At 48.3% G+C, this 17,566-nt stretch overlaps 1 protein-coding gene across 1 annotated transcript in view; it reads right to left on the reverse strand.

The window, feature by feature from the left end:
* Positions 1-3,149: 3,149 nt before the first annotated feature.
* Positions 3,150-17,566, reverse strand: part of OAF (out at first homolog) — a 31,192-nt gene continuing 16,775 nt past the window's right edge. The window contains exons 2-4 of the mRNA XM_080983695.1: positions 10,993-11,127; positions 8,786-8,966; positions 3,150-6,644 (exon numbers count right to left, since the gene is read on the reverse strand). Of these exons, the coding sequence (XP_080839821.1) occupies positions 6,370-6,644; positions 8,786-8,966; positions 10,993-11,127 (591 nt within the window). The 3' untranslated portion in view covers positions 3,150-6,369. The remainder of the gene's footprint in view (positions 6,645-8,785; positions 8,967-10,992; positions 11,128-17,566) is intronic.

Consider the following 17,566-nt stretch of genomic DNA (forward strand, 5'->3'; position numbering starts at 1 on the left):
TGTCCACGGACTCCATGCCCGTGGTTTTTAAGGGTCCCCGCGTCGCCGGCGCGGTAGGACCCAGCCCCTGCCGAGCAGACTCCCTCCGGAGCTCGGAGGGAGTCCGCCATTCGGCGATGGCGCCAACCCGGAAGTCTTCTTCGGAGTCAACCAAAACTCTCTAGGGAGGGTTTAATAATTGGGGTGCCACAACCAAAAAAGTCCCTGCTCCAGATCCCAACCAAACACGCCCCAATGGTGCGGAGACAGATGGAGCAATGTCTCAGAAGAGGAGGGCAGGATGCTAGCAGCATTCATATGGAGGGAAGCAGGTCATTTTTGCATTTTGAATTGGACCTGGAAATGAATCATAAGCTGGTAAAGGTGGTGGGAAGAGAGAGAGGACAGGCATAATACCAGAGACCACTCTGACTGTTCAATCTGCAAGGGAGAACAAGGCGTCCCACTGAGCTGCTGTGGTCCCCAAGTGCACAACTCTGGAATGGTTTTCTGCATGGAGACACTGACAGCTTGAAGCTGAAAGGAGGAAGGGAGTCCCCCACTGAGAAGCCTTGGTCCTGATCCAGGGGAAATTAGAGCTGCCTCATCGATGGAAAGTCCTGGCATATGATTTCTTTTCCCTTGATTCCGATACATGATAAGCCCTCTTTAGAAATTACGCCCACGAGTTCAATCAGCAAGAGATCAGGGAGCGGCGTCTGGCACCAGCACCTTCTGTGCAAACATCTGCAACCATGGAAGCTTTCTTATGCAGAGCCTTACATGCAAAGGCTCCACGCTTCTGCTGTTCCCAGTCGCATGGAAGATTTCGCATGTACAAGACCGCTTGTGAATGCTTCCCTGTTGCAGATCTCCACTCTTCATGCGTGTGAAGCAGGGGGCAGGATCGTCAGCAGGTGTGGGGGAATTCAGGGCCGAGGGCCAGATATTGGCCCTCAAGACTCTCCCCAAGCCACACCTCCTCTCTCCTGGCCAGAGAGAGCTGGTTGTGTGTGTGTAGCAACCAGCCTACCGATCTAAGTTAAAATGTATTATCTGCTGCTTTGGCCACTTTTGACTCATGTGCTGCCTATCACTCTCATGTTGCGAAGAAGAAGAAGAAGAAGAAGAAGAAGAAGAAGAAGAAGAAGAAGAAGAAGAAGAGTTTGGATTTGCTATCCCGCTTTATCACTACCCTAAGGAGTCTCAAAGCGGCTAACATTCTCTTTTCCCTTCCTTCCCCACAACAAACACTCTGTGAGGTGAGTGAGGCTGAGAGACTTCAGAGAAGTGTGACTAGCCCAAGGTCGCCCAGCAGCTGCATGTGGAGGAGCGGGGAAGCGAACCTGGTTCACCAGATTACGAGTCTACCACTCTTAACCACTACACCACACTGGCCCTCAGACTGGAAAACCACTCCACACCCGATTGAGCATAATTTCTGGAGAAGGCTGTAGTCAGCAGTTTTAGTAGGAGATCCCTACTAAACGTTAGGAATAATTTTCTGCTGGTAAGAGCTGTTCGGCGGTGGAATGGACCACCTCAGAAGGTGGTGGACTCTCTTTCACTGGAGGTTTCTGAACAGAGGTTGGACAGTCTGCTGTCAGGGATGCTTTAGCTGTGCTTCCTCCATTGCAGGGGATTAGACTAGGTGAGCCTTGGGGTCACCTACTCTTCAATTGGCATAATTGTATGTGAACCCTTTAGAAAAGTGCCATGTTCAAAATGATAGCAGACACAGAATATTTTGGCTGGGCCATTGGCCTGTTCCCCCATGCAGCACATCACTGGATGTTGCAGTGATGTTCAGTCAGTGAACATGTCAGTGCAATTATCATGTGAACCATCTCTACCAGCTAAAGATTGTGGCACCCATGTCTTTTAAAAACTCCTATTATCCTCTAGTCTGTACCTCCAGCCCCCAAGGAGATAAGTGCTTTAAATCTGCCCAATTTCTACTGCCCAGCTCTCCAGGGCAGTACCAGTTCCTAACACCCAAAGGGAGAGGGTGTGAACAGTCTTAGGTTGTGCATCTATTCCCATTTACTCTGCATCCAGTATGCTCCACCTACTGGTTTGGGGAGCTGTGCACGCATGACATTAGCCACAATCCACACCTATCCTGTAGTTTCTTGCAAAAAACTGTGCTTGGGTGCTTTTCTCCCCCAAACCGGATTCAATCTGAATTGAGAAGTGCTTGAATGAAGACATCCGAACTCTGCCCACTGGTGTGGATGTACAGCAGGCATCTTAGACACTCATCAAACCCTGCCGTGTACAACAATGTGCAAACACGGTTTGAAACTCAGTGAAAGAACTGTGCAATGTCCGCAGTCTAATGAAGGCTTATTATCTGCTTTCTCCTAATGCTGAAGCTGTCTAGTACCCTTTCCCTTTCGCTGCTTGCTGGAATGAGAAAAGACAGGGACACAGCGCTCCCTTGTGGACCACTTTGGAACAATGCATGGCATTTACTGCTTTTCTCCAGTGTTGTTTTCTCCCAACGTCTCCAGACACAGGAGCCAGCATCTAACATGGTATCTGCTTTTTTCCTTTTCTTTTTAAAATCATTTTAGCAATTTACTCTCTTTCGCTCTAGAGCAGGACTACAACGCCCATCGCCCTTTAACCATTAGCCTTGCAGGTTGGAGCTGATGGGAGTTGGAGTCCCACCATATCCCAGGATTTGGGATAGCTCAGTTGGTACAGCATGAGACCCTTAATCTCAAGGTTGTGCAGTGCCCCTTAGTGGAGTTACTGAATATGTCACCCCAGAAGGCAACCAGCAGTGCTGAATCCATTAGCAAAACTCTAAATAGGGGCAATAATATAGCACATTTATTAGGGGCAACTAAAAATCACACAAAGCAGTGGAGCTAGCTTTTGAATTAGCCACAAAGTGTGGGGATGGGCGGTGGGGAGGGGGGAGAAACAGACAAAAAATGTTTTTGCTGGCAAAAAAATATGGCGGAATCACATCTGAAATATGGTACAGACATACATGTAAAATCATGGCATTCTTTGCAGACTAATCAAGTTGTTCCCATGCAAAAATAAAATAATAAAATAAAATAAAATAAAAGATGCACCAGTTAGATTTGTCTCTAGCACAAATTGTTACTGTATGTGAGTGGCACATAGAGAGAGCGAGACTCCTTGGAGAAAGTGCATTAAACAAACAAAAGAAATCAGTTTATTCACCTTACATATGATAAATACTTTGCTTTAAAATACTTTCCATTCAAGTTTTACATTTGTTTCACTTCATGTGGCTTTTTTTTTTAAAGCAACTCTGACCCCCCCTTCCCCATCACCCCCCCTTCTCCTCGGGAGAGATGCATACAAAAATAATTCTGTGAGAAAGGCTCAAGAACACACAGAACAATGACTTTGAAATGAAACACTGAAGGTTTGAACTTCTGTGGACTGAAATGTCCAGAGTTGAGAAGAGAAAAAGGCACATTGCGGTGGAAGGAGGCATGGAGGAGGCGATGGCAACGAAAAAGAGGGGAGGGAGGGTTGCAGAATGTGGTTGACCTCCCTTCCTCTCCCCCCCTGCCTGGGTAAGACCCCTGTGCCTTTAAGCAGCTGCATGGCAGGCAGAAGTCAAGCCGGTAAAGCTGCCCTTCACTGCATCTCTGCGGTGGGGGGAAAAGAGGGTCTCTTGAATTCAGCATGTGAGCCCTGCCATAAAGAAAACAGGGCAGTACATTGCAGATCAAATTATGGGGTCCTCACCAATGGTTAAGTGGGGTTTCTCCTCCATTGCTCGCACAACAGAACACAAACTTGTGGAATTCCCTGCCACAAGGTGCCAGCGGTGGCTTTAAAGGGGAAGAAGGCAAAGTAATGGAGGATGGGGCTATTAATGGGATGAAGGATGCTGGTGTGATGGGCCTCTGGCTTGAGCAAACAGGTCTCCTCTTTACATCCTGCCATGGTTGGTTAGTACACCAATAGCCATTTTACTGCAAATCTCAATGGAATGTGCACAATTTTTCCTCAACTGATTGATAGGCTGGTTCACCAAGGGGCTACCCAGACCTCATAAGCCAAGTTGTACCAAGGTGGTCCCTCCACCGATGCTGTTGGACTCCAGCTCCCATCAACCCCAACTGCATGACCTTAATGAAGAGCATTTTGTCCATAGGACTATAGGGTCAGAAGGGACGCAGGGGGCATATAATCCACATACCCCCAATGCAGGGACACTGGTGGGCACCCCCTGCCCTGCGCAGTAAGGTTCCAGTTGGTAAGCTGCTCTTCTGTTACCCATCTCCTGGGGAAAGGGGATGTAAAAATCCTAGGCAACAAATCTGCTAAACTTTGTACATTGCTCCATGATTGCCACCACTCCCCCTTTCTCCACTACATTTTACACATAAGGGAAACTGAGGCGCAGTCACAGGGTACAGTTTCCCTGGAAGTGATGGGGATGGAACTTGCACCCATCACCACCAGCCTTTTTGTCAAGCTCACTGCAAGTCTAATGTCTACATTCAAGTGCATTTCCTAGTACCACCTCTATCACGTAACCAGCACTTTAAGGCTTGGATTGCTCTGCCACTGAGATAGGAGCTGGAGAGACAGGCATTAGCATAGAGGGATGGTTTCTATGCCTTAATCATAGAGTTGGAAGGGATGCCAAGGGTCATCTGGCAGTCCAAACCCCCTACAATGCAGGAATCACAGCTAAATCAGACTCTCTCCTTCATGCCTGGGCATGCCCACATACTCCTGTAGCTTGGGCCACTTCTGACACCAGTGTTGCACAGTGGTCACCCCATATTACTTTGTTCCCCTTGGCTTGATCAGCAGAGTCTCTTTCAAAATTGGGGATTGTCATCAATTCATCCTATCACATTTTGGGGATATTGCATCATGTAGAAATGCACAGGCACGTTGCTTTCTGTTAACAAGAAAGGAAGGAACAGGGGCTTTGGATCTCAAAACAGAACCATAGTGCTTAAGCCTGTGAAATGCTCATTGGCATCTGTTAGCTCAGGATGTGGGGGGACGACACCTAAGGTAGTCCAGCTGCTGCTGCACTACAGCACCTATGATCCCTGACCTTTGGTGATGCTGGCAGGAGCTGATGGGAGTTAAGAGTCCAAACCATGCTGGCTACCCTGGAGTTGCAGGCATCTGGGACATCTTCAGGGTTACTTTCCTATACTGCAAGGATGGGGAGCCTATTGTCCTGCAGATTTTGTTAGCCATTGCTGACTATTGCCCCTGCTAGACGACCATAGGTTTCTCATTCCTGCTTCGGTTCCTAGCTGCCCACTGATCCTCAGCCACTGGGAGACAGATGATAGCAAGGTTGGAGTGTAAGTACGTCTAACTGGAACCTGGTTGGTGTTTCCTCCTCCTTGGGGGGAACAATCGGGAACAAGAGACAGGTCTCTTCAGTGAACCAGCCAACCGGGGTCAAGAGGCAGGTCTCAGTTATGCTCTTCCACCTCAGCCAGTCAGCTGATCAAGGGGCATCTGCTGGGTATAGCCTGGTACAGCCATACTGCTGAAACCAATAACAAGCACTGGTTGCTGCAGGGGTCTGCTGTTTAGGGGATGTGATGCATTGTTTCTGAGGTTGGTGTCAATCCTGCTATTCTGCGATCTTCCTGCCATCACTATGCAAAAGGAGCAGGGGGCAGGAACACCACACCTAGACACCAGTTCTGATGTCTCGTCACATGAGCATTGCGTGTTCAAGGTAGAACAGCCATCTTGTTGTGGCTGCTTGTTTCCTTCTGCTGGTTGACCCAGGTAGCAAGTTTCAGGGCGCTCTTCAAGTTCAAGAGCTTCGATATGGAGGCCACAGGTTCAAGCTCCACATGACCACCACTGGGCAGATTAAACACCCATAAAAGTGTGGTGCTTGGAGGAGCCTCCTTACTCGTCTGTTCTCATATTCCTTCCGGAAGATTGTCAAGAAAGAGCCTCTGTCCTTTCCCCTCAATTGTCCTGACGATACAGAAAGAGTGTAGTGGGTCACATTTCAGTCTGGGTTGTCAAGGACCTTAAGAATTCAAGAGGGCCAATGGTCAAACGGTGCATGATGGGCCTGGTCCCGAGGCTTCAACAACCCCAGCTCTATCCTAGAGCACGTCCTTGTGCCAACAGCTCAGCATCTTCTTAGGCAAGGTCATAGTCAAATGTGGCCTATATCCCCAAGTCTGAGGGATTTCACAGATGGGTAGAAAAGGAGTTTGACAGACCCACACGAAGGCTTCATAAAATGGAGTCCTGACAGGTGCCCCACCTCCCCTCTAGGCCCCACACCTTCCTCCTTTCCTAGGCAGCCATCTTGGCAGAGCGACCCAGAACCACATGAAGGGAGGTGGAAGGGAAGCACCGATGGGACAAAATGGCTGCCTGGGCGCCCTGCTAGGTCTCCTCGTCCCAAAGGCACAGCTGCTTCTGCGGCACGTAGTAGTCAAAGCTGTAGCCCTTCTGGCAGCTGCGGATGCCACACTTGTAGGAGGAGACCTTCCCAGCAGCGTCGCGGCTCTTGCAGTACTTGAGCATGCAGGGGTACCACTCGATGCTCAGCGCATAGCTGCAGATGCAGGGCCTCCAGCGATCTGCACACAGGCGGCACCGCTGCAAGTTGGGAAGGTCAGCCGACTGGGGCAGGACCTCGAACATGGAGCCGTCCACGCCTGCAAGAGAGCCACAAAGACAGAAAGTCACTTCCCGTGCCAAGGCCGCATCCAAGCACTGCGATAGCTCTTTGAACAATCACGGCTTCCCCCAAAGAATCCCGGGAACCACCGTTTGTTAAGGGTGCTGAGAGTTATTAAGAGACCTCAGCCATTGCTGGGCCTCCACCGAGGACCTAAGCACTCAGGTGGGTTCATAAGGGAGGAGGTGGTTCTCAAGGTACCTGGGTCTCCACTCCTTTAGGGCTTTAACCAGAATGGTTGTGCTGGATTTGGAAATGATCTGGCATGGGGACCTAGGAAGCTGCCTTATGCTGTTTACAGCACTGCAATGCCCCTGGCTCAGTCATAGGTAAAGGTAAAGGGACCCCTGACCATTAGGTCCAGTCGTGACCGACTCTGGGGTTGCAGCGCTCATCTCGCTTTATTGGCTGAGGGAGCCGGTCATGTGGCCAGCATGACTAAGCTACTTCTGGCGAACCAGAGCAGCGCACGGAAACACTGTTTACCTTCCCGCCGGAGCAGTACCTATTTATCTACTTGCACTTTTATTTGCCTTCGAACTGCTAGGTTGGCAGGAGCAGGGACCGAGCAACGGGAGCTCACCCCGTCGCGGGGATTCGAACCGCCGACCTTCTGATCAGCAAGTCTTAGGCTCTGTGGTTTAACCCACAGTGCCACCCGCATCCCTCTGGCTCAGTCATGGCTCCCCCCAAATAATTATAGGAGCTGTAGTTTGTTAAGGGGGCTGAGAATTGTTAGGAGGCCCCAGGTGTCAAAAATGGCTATTTATGTATGCTACTAATGCGGCCCATGTTTTGTTAGCCCTAAACTGGAAAACGAGTGAGGTCCCAACTAAAGAAGAATGGCAACTTAAGTTGTCAGAATATGCACAACTTGCAGACTTAACATATAGAATACAACATGGGTAGGCAAACTAAGGCCCGGGGGGCAGACTTGGCTCAAACGCCTTCTAAATCCGGCCCATGGACAGCCTGGGAATCAGAGTGTTTTTACATGAATAGAATGTGTGCTTTTATTTAAAATGCATCTCTGGGTTATTTGTGGGGCATAGGAATTCATTCATTTCCCCACCCTCCAAAAATTTTGTCTGGCCCCCACAAGTTCTAAGGGACAGTGACTGGCCCCCTGCTGAAAAAGTTTGCTGACCCCTGGAATAAGAGAAGAAGAACATATATTTAAAGAAGACTGGCAAATGTTTATTGAATATATGGGAAATAATTGCATGCAGCTGAAAATGCTGGCAGCATCAAGATAAATTCTACAGTGTAAACAAGTTTTGAGGGACCCAATAATGGAATACTGAATAGTACAGTTTTTGTAAAATATGCAGGGATTTATGATATGTAAAATGAACCATGGAAAGAGAAAAAGGGAAGTCACTGATATCTTAAGGACGTAAAAGGAGTAGTTTAAATTATAAAACAGAAAATTTAATAAAAATTATATAAATAAAAACAGAGAATTGTTGAGGCCCCCTGTCCACCTCACAGAACTACCATTCCCACAGTTCCCTAGGAAGAGGGATTGATTGTTCAACCACTCTGGGAAGTGTGGCTCTCTGAGTGGAATAAGGAGCCTCCTAACAACTTTTAGCGCTCTTAACAAACTACAGCTCCCAGAATCCTTTGGGGGAAGCCACAAATGTTTCAGGTGGTATCATAGCACTTTAAATGTATGGTGTGAATGCGGACCAAAGCTCCTCTAGTTTTTACCAGCCTCCAACATCGAAAGGTGTCCAATGCCCTAAACCAGGCATGGCCAAACTTGGCCCTCCAGCTGTTTTGGGACTACAACTCCCATCATCCCTAGCTAACAGGACCAGTGGTCAGAGATGATGGGAATTGTAGTCCCCAAACAGCTGGAAGGCCAAGTTTGGCCATGCCTGCCCTAAACCCACCCATTCTCCCCAGGTGCCTTTCTTGCTTGCTACCTTCTGCATCAGACTTCTCAAACCAGGTTCCCCATGCTTCTTCCATGATCAGTGGGCCACACTGGCTGGGGCTCATGGGAGGTGGAGTCCAGAAACATCTGGAGAGGGCCACCCGTTAGCTATTCTTGCCATTCTCCACTGTCACTGCTGCAGAAGGAAGATGTCAAATGGGAACGGCGCCACCTACCTTTCTCCAGCCAGAACTTCACATCCTCTTCCCGGGTGTAGATGGCCTCTTTGGCCTCGGCACAGACGTTGTGGATGTGGGAGCTGAGCTGAGCCCCTTTGCTGAAGTTGACAGCTACATCCATGCTGAGATGCTCAAGGGCACGCACCTCTTCGGCTTGCCGCACAGTCCGTGGATTTTTCTGGCCAGGGAGAAAGCAGTGGAAAAGTCTCATCAGCTTTGCTATCACCAATGTCATTTTAAAACCCAACAGCTGTTTTTCGCTGGGGGTTGGTCTGCGTATTTAACTACCATAAATGAATAGAAGCACGCAGGCATAAATAGTTCATTGTCTGCTCCCCTAAAACTCACAGCAGTTTACCATTTTAAAAAGCAGCACTGAAATATGAGGCAACCACGCCTCATCAATTGGGATGGGGGGGGGTGGGAAAGAGACATATTATTAAATAAAAATCTAACTGCCTCTTCATTAACACAAATATACTAAATTGACCAAAATAGTAAGTGCTAAAATTAAGGAAATTACTCAAAAGCTTTCCTGTTTGCTAGAAACACTTGCAATGTTAATTCAAATTCAGTTAAGATATAGCTGAATTAGTGGAAGGATGTAATCTTGCCTTGGTTCACACCACACAATATAATATTGGGAAATGTGAGACAAGGATAAAAAATAAACGGGAAATTATCAGACAAGCTGAGGGAAGTTCTGGAAAAAAGGGTTTAAGTTAAAAATGGATGTATAATTTTGTAAAAATGTTTTTTTTTTAATGGAAAATCTAATAAAAAATATTTATTAAAAAAAAAAAGAATTAGTGGAAGGATGTAATCTTGCCTTGGTTCACACCACACAACAAGCCAAACTTATTGTTTACTGGGACCACACAACAGGGGACAGGGTGTGGGGAAGACAACTTTGCAAAGGTGGCGGGAGGGAAAGGATAAAACCCCCTTTTTCTGCCTGCAATTTCTTTGCTCCAAATCCCCCCCCCCCAGCTGGTTTTCCCTCCGTGGGTCTCCAAGCAGGTGTTCAAGAGGGGCAACTGCGTGTTTGGATGTTGTAAAGAGAAAAAATTGCTTGGGGAGATAAAGCTGGAGTGGAGACATGTAGGGGAAAGGGTTAGGCATTACCCTGCTTCTGCTTCTCCACTCCTAATCCCATTCCTTGCAAAGTTGCCTTCACTTGACAAAAGCAGCTGGTTGGGTTTCTATTGCATGCAACTTGTTTGTTAGGCTCTGAAGTGCGATTAATGGGGAGCCACAGCAGAGCCTTTTGTGACGTTAACATATATGAGAGAGTGCTGGAGGGGAAATAGTTAAATAGGTTGCACAGACAGGACCCGGGGGGTGGAGTCAGTGGGTCTATAAAACTAGTTCTGGGAGGAGTTCCTTGGGAGTTGTTGGTGGGCAGTTGGTTGGAGTTCGTGGGTTGGCTGGTTGGGAAAGGCAGTTGGTAATAGAGAGACAGTTAGGGCAGTGGGTTCTTGAGTGTGGGGAGGTAAAAGAGATAGAGAGAGGAAAATAAGACTAAGAAAGTAAAGAGCAACAACATTTGGAATGCTGTAAAAGTTTTGTTTGTGTCTGAAATAAAATACACTCTTCTTTATTAATTGAAAAGCTGACTGAGACTGAAGTGATTTTACCAGGGAGGACCTGGCTGGTGGCAGGGGATTAGTGGTGTAGGGGTCAATAGTCCGTGAGACGACCGGGGCCTCCGTACGAATGCCACACCCTTTTCTATAGAAACAGCAGCTTTGTGGCCTAGAAATCCACCAAGAAAATCCTCTCTCTTCCCCCTTTTGCAAGCAGGTGAATGCCTGCTGCGATGAACCATGAACTCCTGTGTTCAGGTTCCATCGAGGTGCTGACTTAAGTGGCTTATTTAACAGGGCTATACACAGTGCCCAGGTAGGGCTCCTAATACTGGCCTGCAGCAGAATTTGTTCTAATCCAATGGGGAGGGGGTGAATCTGAGGATGGGTTGTGCATAGTTAATTCACTGGACATGGTAAATACTTGCACCTTTTATGCAAACATTTGAAAATCTCGGTTAGTTGTCACAATTATTTTCTGAAAGTCACCTAGGACATTGATCCCTGCTCCACTGAAAAGGGGACCAGTAAATTTAAAGAACAAAAAGACGAATCATGTGCCTTAGGGTCACTTTACCCTAAATGCAAGAACCAATGACCATCCCTCCATCTTCTCACCTGTCTTAGCTTGGCCATGGACTCACTGGGAATGATCTCATTGCGGTGGAGCCTTGTGACAAAGCAAAGTGCCTGGAATTGACTCTGGCCCCTCTCCAGTTCTCCAAGGATTAGGGCTCGGAAAATCTTCACCTCCTAAAGAGAAAAGGGGGAAGAGTTAAAATACATTCCTGGTTTCAGTTTGACATGGTTGTGTAAACCATCTGTCTAAGCTTCCATTCACTGAGGGTGCAGATACCTTATTGCTGCTGGACACAGAGCCCAGGGTGTTGTCTGTTGAACTCTGCCTGCAGAATTCAGACTCCACACAGGCATTGCTTAAGGTAACAGGGGCATTAACTGGGTCTATACAGTTCACTGGGAGGGCTCCAAATACAGGCCTGCAGGAGGGTTTCTCCTAGGACATCAGCCAAGAGAAGACAAGGGGGAGGGAATATGGGTTGTCATCATGGGAATTTACTGTGTCTGAGCTGCAACAAATCTGCAAACAGAAAGAGGAGAACGCAGGAAGCAGACTTACAACAAGCCAGATCATTGGTTCATCTAGCTCAATATTGTCTACACAGACTAGTAGCAGCTCTCCATGATTTCAGACAGGATTCTCTCCTAGCCCTAACTAGGGATGCTGGGAATGTTGGTCTCTCCTGTGCCAGTTTCCATCCCGGGACTTTCCCCAGGTCCAAGATAGGAAACACTATTGAATTTCTACCTGACACTCAGCTGTTGAACCACAAAACTGGAAACACACCACAGGAAGATGATAGGGGGAGCAGGGAGAGAAGAGATAGACGGGGAAATTTCCAGGTGATTGAAATTACATTGATGCCATCCCCAATAAATCGCAGAACAAATCCTTCCACCTGGGGCTGCAATTCTGATCAAATGTGTGGTACTGAGGTGACACACATAATCAAACCTGCAGTAAAGAGGAACTTCACATGACTGTTTATTCCATTTCCACAACTGTCCCCTAACAGCTAAGTCCCACACTGAGATTTCACATGAAGTGTAGGCCGCTTCTGAAAATATGGTGGAATATAGTGCAAGTTTAGTGCTTATATCCATGCTACTTGCTTCCAATAAAATAAAATCTGTTTGTAGCTTTGAGTGTTTTCACCTGGCTCCACTGTGTGTGTGTGTGTGTGTGTGTGTAGAAACCAGCCTGCTGTAGGAAGGTCAACTTTACATCTGCTGTTCCGCCCACTTCTGCCTCTGGCCCTGCCCACCACTGAATGTGGCCCTTGGAAGGCTGCCCAGAAGGGAATGTGGCTCTCGGGATGAAAAAGTCCCTTATCTACAAGAAGACTCATCCTGGAAGACTAAATTAGCACAGTGAGGCCTCCTGTCCTAGCTCCTCTCCCCCCTGGATCTGTGTGGCATTCCAGGCACCTGCCTTTTTAAGACCCAGAGCTCAGGAACTGAGCTCCACTCTGGCTAAGCCTCTCTCCCTGGGATGACCTCTGGGTCTGCCTGCATACATTCCAAGGCTGATTCACCGTCTTCCCCTCCCAAGAGTACCACAGGCCGGCCAGACAATGCAGGAAACGACCAGACAGCTGACAGCACAGCTGCATGCTGGACCCAGGATTGAGTTGGGTGTTGGCTGGATGCATTTAAAACACAGAAGAAGATGAATGGGGAAGAGGAGATGATCCCAAGCACACACACACAGAGCTTCTCTTGCAAGCTTGTACTTCTCTTTGGGCTCCTTCCCTGCTCTCTTGGGGGAAGGATGCAGCTAGCCCATTCCATGTTTCTAGTTGTCATGCATTCTAGGGCGAAGCCTAGAAAAGTGTGGGCAGTGTGTGCTGCAGAGAAAGGCCACAGCCCAGTAGCAAAGGATGGGATTTGCATGCAGAAAGTCACAGGTTCAATCCTAGTAGGGGCGGGAGAGGCTCCTGCTTAAAACACTAGAGAGCTGCTGCCAGTCAGTGTAGGCAATGTTGAGCTACAGGTAAGGTAGCTCCCTATGTTCAGTGTTTAGGGGGGCCCTTCCTTTCTGGGAGGGTGCAATGTCCAAGCTGGGTGGGCTGGAGCAGTCCAAATAATATTAAACTGCCCAGAAAGCTGCTCCAAACTGCAGCTCTGCTGGCTTGATAGATGTGGCAATCCTACATGCAAGGTTGCCAATTCTACTCCCAGGGGCTCCTCCCTACACCCGCCTTTTGAGAGAGCTTTTCAGACAACAACAGACACCCACTCATTCCCTTTATTTCCAATGTCCAAGCATGAGCGCCATTCCTAGTGCAGCAGAGATAGGACCATTCACCTGAAAAGCTCACGGTTTTGCAGAAGTACAAATATCAGAGGGGGGTGGGCAGAAATGGGAGTAGTCAGCCCAGTGAGGACTCAGCATGCTCAGTGGCCCCAGAATCCTGGCTGAATATTTGGAGTGGGGGGAGGAGGAGGAATGAAATGGAGTAACCTGGAGGGGGTCAGGGCTGACTGTCCACAAGCCTTTCCCTGGTGGAGAGGGTGACCTCTGAAACTCCCTAATGTGAAACCCCCCTTGCGACAGAAAGAGAGGAGTCACTCAGACAACATTCCGGCTCTTTGGCTCCCAAACCTATTTGCTTTCAGCTGTGGTTCTCCCTCCGGGCCCCACGTCGGCCAGCTACTTCACTCTCTCGCAAGTCCCAATCATTCTCCAGCCCTTGCGAACTCTCGTTCCCGTCACGCCAGCAAGCGGGTGACCCAGCAGCGCCGCTGAGCCAGTCTAAATATTTATCTACTCTCTCTGTGTGCCAGGTGATTTATAGGCTGTGAGCGCTCTCTCTCCCCTGTGCCTGGTGTGGAAAGGAAGGGCAGTCGGGAGGCCTCTCAGAGAGGGTCGCAGACGGCATCTTCACTAAACTGGAGAGGAAGGCTTGGAGAAAGGATACGGCTAACAAGGGTTAAAAGGGGAGAACCAGGGGAAAGATACCCGCAAAGGGAAAGAGGAGAAACTAAACCCCTCTCTACCACATCGGTCAGCATGTTGATGCATTCCCCATAACACATTAATGAATCCTATTCCAGAAGGGGGATTTGCCTAGCCACTGTTAGAGTGGGATGCTGGATTAGATGGGTTTATGGCCCTATGGCTACAGGGAACCAGGCAGAGGGTCTTCTCAGTAGTGACGCCCGCCCTGTGGAATGCCCTCCCATCAGATGTCAAAGCGATAAACAACTACCTGACATTCAGAAGGCATCTTAAGGCAGCCCTGTTCAGGGAAGTTTTTAATGTGTGATATTTTAGTGTATTTTTGGTTTCTATGGAAGCCGCCCAGAGTGGCTGGGGAAACCCAGCCAGATGGGCGGGGTACAAATAATAAATTATTATTATTATAATAATAATCCAGAAGCCAGTCTCGCCAAGGTTGCAGGTTCGATCCTCGTATGGAGCAGTTGCATATTCCTGCATTGCAGGGGGTTGGACGAGATGATCGTCAGGGTCCCTTCCAACTCTATGGTGCTATGATTCTTCCTGAGTCCCTGGAATCTCCAGGTGGGGCTGCAAAGCCAGTGTGGTATAGTGGTTAGAGTGACGGGACTAGGATCTGCGAGGTTCAAATCCCCATTCAGCCATGAAGCTGACTGGGTGACCTTTGTCCAAGCGCTGCCTGACATACCTCACAGCGTTGTTGTGAGGATTAAACAAGGAGTGGGAGAACCATGTTCTCCACCATGAGCTGCTTGGAGGGAAAAAAGGGGAATATAAACGCAAATGCAAAAGACCTTTCTTTGCCTGAAATGCTGGAGAGCCTCTGACAGCCTCTGTGGGCTAGTGATGGCAAACCTGTGGCCCTCCTGACATCATTGGACCCCATCACCCCGATGACTGGCTTTGCTGGCTGGGACTCATGAGTTGTGAGCCCAGCAGCCTCTGAAGGGCTGCAGGTTCCCTGTCTTCTGGTTGGAGAGCTGGGCTTGCATTCAAATCCCTGATCAATTACAGGCGAGGCTGAAAGAGAGCAAATGGTCCACCTCACAGGGCTGTTGTGCGGATAAAGGTGAACATGCAGACTGCCACCAGCTCTTTGGTGGAAGGGCTAGGCAGGAAAGCCAAAAACAAACAAACTGGCCCTGTGTCAGATTTGTCACCGCGTCTGATCTGTGGAAAGCTTTTTCCACCCCACCCCCCAGTGTCATTCAACTCTTCCATGGAAGAAGCGATTGCATGGCAAACAGGAAGAGATGGGGTTTCAGGTGCACAGAAGCACTTGGGCACACAAACCCTGCTCCCAGATGAGCTGATTTCAGGGTGTCAGTTGCAGGAAAAAAAGCACTGGCACTCTCTGCCCTTCCTGCTTTCACCCAGCGCCCCCATCTCCTGCATGCTCTTCCCCGTGACTCCCTGTGACTCCTCACTTCTGCTAGGAGGCCTCTGTGCAACTCAGGCACCCCTATTCTCGCCTCCCTCTCAAAACGCCCCATCAGCTAAATCAGAACAGCTTCCTTTTTATTATTCTAAGCTGGCGTGTTAAACCCCAAAGCCAGATCTTTATCTAAACAAACCATGCTCTGATGGCTCACTTGGCCCAGACTCAGGGAGGACAGGGCTGGTGTTGCTCTTTACGCCCAAACATTCCCATACTAGTACAGTGGTACCTCGGTTTAAGTACTTAATTCGTTCCGGAGGTCCGTTCTTAACCTGAAACTGTTCTTAACCTGAAGCACCACTTTAGATAATGGGGCCTCTTGCTGCAGCCACGCTGCCGGAGCACAATTTCTGTTCTCATCCTGAAGCAAAGTTCTTAACCTGAAGCACTATTTCTGGGTTAGCGGAGTCTGTAACCTGAAGTGTATGTAACCTGAAGCGTAAGTAACCCGAGGTACCACTGTATGAGGCTTCCTTTCTCCTTGCAGCTCTGGGCTCCAGCCACAGACTTCGCTTCTGGCTACTTCTTCCCCCAACTTCTGCTGCAGCCAATTAGATTTTGATTGCATTTAAACGGGAGATTGTGCAAATCGACTCCTGCCTACAAGTCCACGATAACACCGCCCCCCCCCCCCAGTTCCCAGAATTCTTTTTTCTTTTCTTTTTTTAGAGGGGAGGATGCTTTAAATATATGATGTGTTGACATCCCCAGACAAATTACAAAGCTGCAATCCTAACCCCACTTTCCTGGGAGTAAGCCCCACTGAATACCACCCGACTTACTTCCGAGTAGACAGACAACAGCAAAGGTTGCTAGGTTTATCAAGGGTGCAATGAGATTAAGGGCCACTATCTGAACGGTAATCTTGGTCATTTGATCGCCCTTTTTACCCATTGCTGCCCTTTTATTTGTATATATTGCTTGTTTTATGTTGCCATGGTTGTTGGCTAATGCGAATAGTCTATCTATCTATCTATCTATCTATCTATCTATCTATCTATCATCTATCATCTTCCGAGTAGACTTAGTTAAGATTGCACTGCAAACTGCCGATTTGGGATGAAAGTTATGCAGCTAATGAAATGGACTCCAGTCCACAAAAGATTTGCTAAGGTGCCAGAAGACTCCTTTTTTTTTTTTAAAAAAAAAAAAAGGTTTCTCCTCAAAATGAGGGAGGTCCCTTTCCCGACTCCCTTCCTGCAGAAAAAACACACACCAGGTGATTCAGCGCTGAGTCAGTTCTTGGCCAAGCAAAAGGAGGACAGGGTTCGCGGCCAAGGATTTCCGTGAAGCTTTCCCAGCAAAGACAACAAGTTCCAGCGTGACATCAGCACCCCCACATATGTTCCGGACTCAAGGACTCCTCGCGCAGTATGACTCCCGAAGGGAGAATGTTGGGAAATCCTTCTTTGGAAAGCGATTCAGGGGCACTAGTGATAAAAGCAGCGCGGAGTGGGTTGGAGAAGCTAACCATCTAATGTTTCCGGATTTAGTGGCGAATTACGTTACACCGAAAGCAAAGGCAGGTCCATAGTTCTATCCGAAAGGAGCACCATTTTCACATTTGTAGTTCCAGTAGTTAATTAAAACGAACACTTTAAAAAAGCCCTCGCAGTTCAACAGCCTAGTACTCCACTTTCTGCTATCCAGAACTGTGTGTGCAAATTAGGAATGTATGCTAATCAGGGCGGCATGCAGTTTAGGATGCGCCTGCTTCTTTTTCGGGCTGTAAAACTTAGCAGAAAGGTTGGAGGGGCTAGAGAGGCTTTGGAGTGTAGAAGTCAGGCTTGGGGTGTGTGTGTGTGTGTGTTTTGGGGGGGAGAATCGAGGTGAAAAGAGCAAGATATGAAATGGAGGAGAGCAGCCAGAACGCAGGAAGGTGTGTTATACCGAGGCAGATCGTTGATTCACCTGGCTCAATGCTGTCAACACTGTCTGGCAGCAGCTCTCCAGGGTTTCAGGCAGGGATCTCTTCCAACTCCACCTGGGATTGAACCTGGAGACTTCTGCACGAAAAGCAGAGGCTCTGCCTATAATTTACAGGTTCTGTGAACGCAGGCTAATGGTTTAGCTCTCCCAGGCAAGCCACGAAATGTAGCCATAGCCAAACCTACTAAATGAGTGCCTAAAACATTGGAACTCCCTGCCTATTGAGCTCCAGCAGCAACTTCACTGAACTCTTTTCTGCACCTGCTAAAAACATTCCTGTTTAG

Source organism: Podarcis pityusensis (assembly GCF_964106645.2).
Source record: "Podarcis pityusensis genome assembly, chromosome: 15".
Lineage (NCBI taxonomy): Eukaryota > Metazoa > Chordata > Lepidosauria > Squamata > Lacertidae > Podarcis > Podarcis pityusensis.